The 4,850-nt window shown below is 36.1% G+C and overlaps 1 protein-coding gene across 1 annotated transcript; it reads left to right on the top strand.

The window, feature by feature from the left end:
- Positions 1–1,216: 1,216 nt before the first annotated feature.
- Positions 1,217–3,483, top strand: LOC140886476 (probable serine/threonine-protein kinase PBL26). Its single transcript, XM_073293062.1, has 5 exons — positions 1,217–1,635; positions 1,842–2,047; positions 2,150–2,339; positions 2,422–2,813; positions 2,949–3,483. Exons 1-5 carry the CDS (start codon positions 1,371–1,373, stop codon positions 3,282–3,284), a joined length of 1,389 nt encoding a protein of 462 aa, XP_073149163.1. The 5' UTR covers positions 1,217–1,370; the 3' UTR covers positions 3,285–3,483.
- The last annotated feature ends 1,367 nt before the right edge of the window (positions 3,484–4,850 follow it).

Genomic DNA, 4,850 nt, shown 5'->3' with positions numbered 1-4,850 from the left:
ACGTACCGATCATGGCTGCTTCTTCATCCTTTTATGCTTTGCAAAATATTTTCCTCTACAAAACAAGATTCCCTCACCAAAACCAACAATATAAAAGGAGAGTCCACATGAAAATTAACGAACTAACTCATACTAAAAAAATGATCATGATCATGATGCACGACTGCAGTGCTCGAAAATCCGTCGGTATCGCCGTCTTTTTCCTTCATTTAACTCTCATATACCAGTTTCATGCAGCTAATGCAACCACTCTGGCGGTGGGAGATTCTCATGGCTGGAGTTTCAACATTGGAAACTGGACTGATATGCATCACTTCCGGGCAGGTGACATACTCGGTACAAACGTCGCCCCTAACGCCGATTTAAATTAAACACACTGCATGACTTTATATGCATATAGTAATCGATCCAAGCATTGCTGAATGTATTTTCTTGTTGCAGTTTTCATAGTTTCCATAACGTGGTGACGGTTGATTTGGATGGATACAACAGATGCGCGACTTCTACGAATTCCAGGACTTACAGCAGCGGGAAGGATAGGATCAAATTGGCTACGGGCACTAGCTATTTCATATGTAGCTTCCCGGGGCATTGTGATGCGGGACTAAAGATTGCGGTTTCGACTCATTGAAACATTTACATATGCTGTACTCTTGTATGATTCTCTCAATTGTGGGAATGTTTTAATGAATTATATAGTAATTAATTGTGGGAATGTTTTAATGAATTATATATTAATTACTAGCATGTTAGAAATGACACCGTTTATATAATATTTGAATCGACTAAGGTAGTGTTTGCAACCTTTAAAAATAAGTGATTATTTATTTTTAGAGGTTGCAAACACTACCTAAGAATTCATTTGAATTAATAAAATATTTAAATAAGACTTGATCGATAAGCATGTGGGAAAATTACTGAATATTAATTTACGAGAATAAGTTATCCAATAAAATCTATGAATATCTTAGCAAACATACAGATGTATATATGTTTTTTTGACGTGGGAATTTTTTAAAATACAATTTGTGCACATAAAATTTAGAACCTTCATTTAATTTGGTCCATCATATCGATTCCCCGCGTCGTTGTATAATCAACGAGCATTCTCCATATGTTCTCTTCCACTGTTTTCCCATTTTCTCCGACAATTTGGGAGAACAAAACAAAAGCCATTTTCCTTCATTCTTCATATGGCTTCATGCCCCTTCTTGATACAAACAAGATATTGATGAATTCATCGTTCTCTCTTTAATCTCTTAAATTCGAGGGATTTATTCTCAAAATCATTCCACACGATTGTGGGTTTTTAATTTTGATTTATTTCCCTTGGTAATCAAATAATAGAATTTTTTTTTCTGAGAAATCCTATGATCCAAGACAATTCTTACAAGTTAGTTGTAAAGAATCATGTTCAAGTATTGATCAGGGATTGCTGTGTTCCCTGTAATTTCAAGGCCGCAACTATGAGTTGTTTTTCATGCTTCTCATCACATGAGAAGAAGGCATCGAAGAATGTTGGTAATAATGCGACAAGAAGTACACTTCCTGTCTCCTCTCATCATCATAGAGAACCTCCGTCTCCACAGCGGCGGCCACAGCCTCGTCCTCCTTCGCAGCCACTGCCTCGGCCCGGTATATATATATATGGAAAAAATTCACCTGTGATAATTGCTGTAACATTCTCTATTACATTCCCAGTTAATCGCACTTGTTAAGTTTTTATTGGTTTGATAGTTTTATGCAAACCCTGTGGCCTTTAACATTTTGCATCCCAAATTTAATGCTAGCTTATATTGATATTATGAAAGGAATTTGAAATTCTCCGAATTTATGCGCAGAGAATCCAAGAAAGACTACATCAGAAGCTACAAACAACAGGCGTGCCGCCGGGGAAGACAGTAACAACAACAACAACAACATTGCAGCTCAAACTTTCACCTTTAGGGAGCTGGCCTCGGCAACAAAAAATTTCAGGCAAGAAAATCTGCTCGGAGAGGGCGGATTCGGTCGTGTTTACAAAGGACGCCTTGATAAAACTGGCCAGGTATTTCTTTATATATATTGATCACATATTCACATCAATGAACTTATCATCATTTCACTTGTTTTTGAGGTGATTTTTTTTTTTGGGGCCGTTTGAATTCAGATCGTAGCTGTTAAGCAACTAGATCGAAACGGGCTACAAGGAAACCGCGAATTTCTTGTAGAGGTTTTGATGTTAAGCCTTCTACACCATCAAAATCTCGTGAGCCTAATCGGTTATTGTGCTGATGGAGAACAGAGACTCTTGGTGTATGAATACATGGCATTGGGATCTCTTGAAGATCATCTACTCGGTACCCATCACCTTCTTGTGTTAGCATCATTAGTACAAGTTTATGGCTCCATCTGAATCTTGTTTTTGTCACATTTCCGCAGACGTTTCGCCGAGGCAGACTCCATTACCCTGGCTCACAAGGATGAAAATAGCCTTACATGCTGCCAAAGGCCTAGAGTATCTGCACGACAAGGCGAACCCACCGGTGATTTACCGCGACTTGAAATCATCCAACATATTGCTCGATGAGGAATTCAACGCGAAGCTCTCCGATTTCGGGCTAGCTAAGCTCGGACCCGTGGGAGACAAGACGCATGTTTCATCCAGAGTCATGGGTACTTATGGGTATTGTGCCCCTGAGTATCAAAGAACCGGTCATCTCACTGCGAAATCCGATGTCTATAGCTTTGGAGTCGTTCTGTTAGAGTTGATCACCGGAAAACGATCCATCGATACCAGAAGGCGAGGCGACCTACAGAATCTAGTGAGATGGGTAAAATCTATTACACATAAAATATTCCTTTTGACAAGCCAATAATGTAGCTAGGCTTATTTATATATTCTCAGTTGTGTTTCTATTCAAAAAGTGAAGATGGTTTTTTTTTTTGGTCCTTTTGGTGATTATAAGGCTGAACCAATATTCAAAGAACCACATAGATTCTCAGAACTTGCTGATCCTCTACTTCAAGAATTTCCAAAGAAAAGCTTCAACCAAGCCATAGCTATTGCAGCAATGTGTCTCCAAGAAGACACGTCGGTTCGACCTTTTATGAGCGATGTGGTGACTGCCCTCAACTATCTCTGGGAGGAACCGAAACCGGAACCGGAACCGCCTCTGCCGGATGACATTCCCTCCTCTGGGATGACTGATCATGTCCATCAAAGTGAGGTCATGGCAAAGGAAAGGGAGAAAGAAGTCGCGGAAGCCATAGCATGGGGATCCAAATCGAGGAACACATCATAAATTGGTTTATTTTAACTGTTAATGTTGGATTATGATTTTTTTTTGTTTCGTGGTCTTTAATTTTTGGTTACTCGAGGGGACAAGATGATCAAATAGCTCGTAGGATCAAGTTTCGGATCGAGGGGCAAAGTTATGCAAGCATGTGTATGACCAAAGTCTTGCAACCATATAGTTATATATATGTTAATTAATTTTTAAATGATATATGTACATGGTCGTATGCAATTTTTTAGCATAGTTTTGTAATTGCCAAGGAATTTATCCTTGATGGTGCGCTACATATATGAGAGTACTTTTCTATGATATGATTTATATTTTCGTCTTCTCGTGAAATTTCAATTTTGGTTTTTTTTTTTTTTTTCAATTTTAATCAATATTTCGATGTGACGTTAATGTGATTAATGCTATATATGTACGTGGTTTCGGCGTGACACTAAAATGTCATGTCAACATATATCATCAAACAAAAAAAAACTAGCATATATGACCAAATTTTCATTTCATATAATATTTTCCTCGATCATTTGCAACTCAATAATTTTTTTTTTCAAATATAAAAATTTTGGAAGTCAATTGGATGGAAATTATAGAGATAAATTATTTCGAAATTCACATTCTTGAAGTGCTCATTTTCAAAGAAGAAATATCAATTGATGTAGTGAATCTTATAGATCATGTTGATTATCTAAGTTATAGTTGCAAGTGCCGAACAATGTTTTTCAAAGTTAAAGATAACGATGAAGTTTTTCCGATCAATCAATGTAACAAAAAAGATTGAATTGATGCACTATGTTATCAATTGAGAAAAAAATTATAGAAAAACTTGATATTACATATATATTAGTAGTTTTTAGTTCTAAAATTGTAAAACGAGCTATTTTTTAGTCATTTTAGATATTTTTTTATAATAAAGTATGTTTATAAAGAAATATTCTGACTATATGATAATAAATTTAACAATATGTAAGAATTTTGGTAATAATTTTAAAATATATTTTAATATATTTTTTTATAATGTCGGTATGGACGGTATTATACCGATACCGTATCGAATTTCGGAATACCGGAATATCGGTACGATATCGATATCTATTTTTTCGATACCAAACTTTTCGGTACGGTATGTTGTATCATTCGATAAAGTCGGTATACTGTACCGAACCAATCCTAATCCCGGCGGTACACATATTCCGCATTCCACACAGCTATCCTCACACACCTTCATGTGACTTAATGACGCGCGCCGATCATCTTATCCCGCATTTTTGGGCGCATTCCGAAAAATATTTACATTAATTTTATAGGCAAATAATATATGTACAACGAAGATTGCAAGATTAGCTTTATTAAGATATGCATGATATGTGGATAAAAAACTCACGATCTGGAGACGCTCACATGCAGGGAGATTCTAATTAACTATATTATAAAAATTAGTGTTGGTAAAATAACTCCAATTGCCTTGAAATTTTAACAATAGAATTGTCTCAAAAATGCGAATGATGTAATATATAATATAAATTTCAATCTTGATGATTGAAATTGTAAATATGACCGTTAATCGAT

This window comes from Henckelia pumila, chromosome 3, assembly GCF_033568475.1.
Source record: "Henckelia pumila isolate YLH828 chromosome 3, ASM3356847v2, whole genome shotgun sequence".
Classification (NCBI taxonomy): domain Eukaryota; kingdom Viridiplantae; phylum Streptophyta; class Magnoliopsida; order Lamiales; family Gesneriaceae; genus Henckelia; species Henckelia pumila.
This window is presented reverse-complemented; position numbering and strand designations above follow the sequence as displayed.

What these genes read in the sequence shown, in the direction of transcription:
- LOC140886476 (XM_073293062.1), top strand. Translation starts at nt 1,371, where the DNA reads ATGATCCAAGACAATTCTTACAAGTTAGTTGTAAAGAATCATGTTCAA. An exon ending in GCAGCCACTGCCTCGGCCCG is followed by an intron (nt 1,636 to 1,841) that starts GTATATATATAT and finishes ATTTATGCGCAG; the next exon opens with AGAATCCAAGAAAGACTACA. An exon ending in TCTTGAAGATCATCTACTCG is followed by an intron (nt 2,340 to 2,421) that starts GTACCCATCACC and finishes ACATTTCCGCAG; the next exon opens with ACGTTTCGCCGAGGCAGACT.